This window comes from Penaeus chinensis, chromosome 13 (genome assembly GCF_019202785.1).
Source record: "Penaeus chinensis breed Huanghai No. 1 chromosome 13, ASM1920278v2, whole genome shotgun sequence".
NCBI classification, from domain to species: Eukaryota; Metazoa; Arthropoda; class Malacostraca; order Decapoda; family Penaeidae; genus Penaeus; species Penaeus chinensis.
Genome location: NC_061831.1, coordinates 14,730,731 through 14,733,230, shown reverse-complemented (window position 1 = coordinate 14,733,230; position 2,500 = coordinate 14,730,731). Strand labels below are relative to the sequence as shown.

General features: G+C 37.2%; 1 protein-coding gene across 1 annotated transcript in view; it reads left to right on the top strand.

The window, feature by feature from the left end:
• LOC125031791 (probable G-protein coupled receptor No18) overlaps positions 1–2,312 on the top strand; it is a 3,135-nt gene extending 823 nt beyond the window's left edge. The window contains exon 1 of the mRNA XM_047622737.1: positions 1–2,312. This exon is cut by the window's left edge and continues 823 nt beyond it. Within this exon, the coding sequence (XP_047478693.1) occupies positions 1–512 (512 nt within the window). The 3' untranslated portion in view covers positions 513–2,312.
• Positions 2,313–2,500: the final 188 nt, after the last annotated feature.

The window sequence follows — 2,500 nt, the reverse complement described above, 5'->3', positions numbered from 1 at the left end:
ATGACACCAGCACGAAAAATCTGGTGCAGAAGAAGAAGCGAAAGAAGAGGAAGACAGGCAAGGGCCAACCCTCCCCTGCGACACCAACCCTCGCCCCGCCTCCCATTGCGGAAACCTCGGACCTGAGCAATCCGAAGGATGAGGCCTCCCCACTCGATGAGAAGAAAGGTGCAGACGTTATTGTCAGAGTCAACCCGAAGGACGGCAGCCAAATCCACCAGTTTATCGAGGAGAAGCAAAAGATTTCTCTGTCCAAGGAGCGTCGAGCTGCCCGGACGCTGGGCATCATCATGGGCTCCTTTGTGGTGTGTTGGCTGCCCTTCTTCCTGATGTACGTGATCCTGCCCTTCTGCTCCACGTGTCCGGTGCCCAACGACAAGATCATCAACTTCATCGTGTGGCTCGGCTACATCAATTCCTCCCTCAACCCGGTCATCTACACCATCTTCAACCTGGACTTCAGGAGGGCCTTCGCCAAGATCCTGAGATGCCCCAACACCACAGCTCTGTAAGCTTATGAAAATATTATGATTAAAAGACTATCAAATTGATGTTGTTTACGTTATGTAGTTGTTTTTTGTTTGACTACATGAGATACATACTCAGAGGTGACAAAATATAAAAAAATGTGATATTGTTGTGATCATTTTCGAATATATAATTTTTGGATATCTTAAAAACAGATATCAAGGAACTGAAACTACCAGATTAATGCGTGCATTGTGCCAATCCAAATGTATATGAAGTTATGCCAAAGATTTGACCCCTTAAAATTATGTTATATGTTAATGCTCACGTGTGTTAAAGATATATTGTTTTATGCCTTACTGACGTCACGAGAAAGTCCTGGTCCACGAAACAAAGATGAGGATTAATGAAGAGAAATCAAATTAATAGGAAAAGGATAAGAAATATAAATCATATCTATACTGTCAGTAAAGCAATATCCCTGAATGCTCATTCAAAGGTGTGTGTATATTCTTTTATAAAGATCATATATTTGAAAATTTATGGTCAGACCATATGTATTTTAAATCAGTGTAGAATAATAATGATACTAAACACTAGAGTCTCTCTTACGGTGAGAGTGTAAACTTAACAGTAGTGTAATGCAGATATAAAGTCTTACATATACCAAATGCCCCTCATCCCCAAATTAAAATATATTAGTAAATGTGTATATATCCGTGTTTATGACAGATATCTATAACTTACGTCTAAAGAGCCCACTGTCGTAAATCATTCCTTAGTATAAAAATAAGATGTCTATGAAAGTCATCGGGTGTCCAAAAAGCTATTTCGATATTGCCATTGTTAGTCACAGGTGTCTGTGTAAAAGGGTGTGCTGGGTATGGCATAACACGGTGTCCACATAGTCTGTATTTTGTGAAGGCCTGGGAGGTATCAATCTGGCGTTTCGAAAGCCACGATCTGAAGGTTCTTCCAAAAGAAAATTATGTTTCATTACGTTTAGAGTAATAGTGTATTATCTCCGATAGTGGGAGATTTATACGTATTGAAGAACCTGCCGTCTTGTGATACTAATGACTCTTAAGGTTATAGCACATTAAGATATCTTATCACAAGATGTGAACTCCGGCAGCTTTATTGTTGTAATAGAGAGTGAATACTTTCTTCGGTTTCTCGTTATATGAAGAATTAGATATTGACAGCTGTTGTGATATCTGTCTAACAACGATGTTACTGGATAACTATTTAAAGTAAAATAATAAGAATAAATATATAAGAAAGATATATATATATATATTAGAAAAACAGATATGTAGTGCTACCCAACTGGTTTGGGGAAGATGCAAGTGCTAAAGGACCACTTTGTAACAATTCATCCCAAGTAAAACACCATGTTTAATTTAACATTTCCGCTAATGCTATTTTGGAGTGAATGCACTAGTTCTCAAGAAAAAGTGGACAAATAAACGAAGAAGTTTAGATGTAACACCAACACTGTGTAGTAGATTATTTGCTCTAATCTAATTTGTGATATAATATATTTGAATAGCTAAGGGATATATATATTTGAATGATTTGATTTCACATTTTACTCATGCACACATTGTATGGCTAATAAAGGTGATGGAATAGACTGAAGTAGATAACAGCGGTCTGCATTTTGATACATATTTCCTTTTTTATCATATTTCCTTCTTAAATCCTTTGGGAGATTGGCATCCCAAACTGAGCCCCAAAAGGGGGTGCCAAACTTCTACATCGATCCTTGGCAAACTGATTTATGTAATTTGTGCAGTATACCTGTAATTGGTGAGTTACTAAATATAACTGTTACAAAATCATGGTGTACTTCATTTCCTTGTGTACTTAAGCTGACAAAAATGCCTGCTTAAGACATTCTTAATGGGAGATTATTGTTATCATTCCTTAGGCTTTTAGATGGAAAGGTTTCCTTTTAGACGTTAGAAGTAAGAGATCACTAAACAATCTCTTTGTCAGTTAAGAAAAAGATATATATTTATGCGGTTTT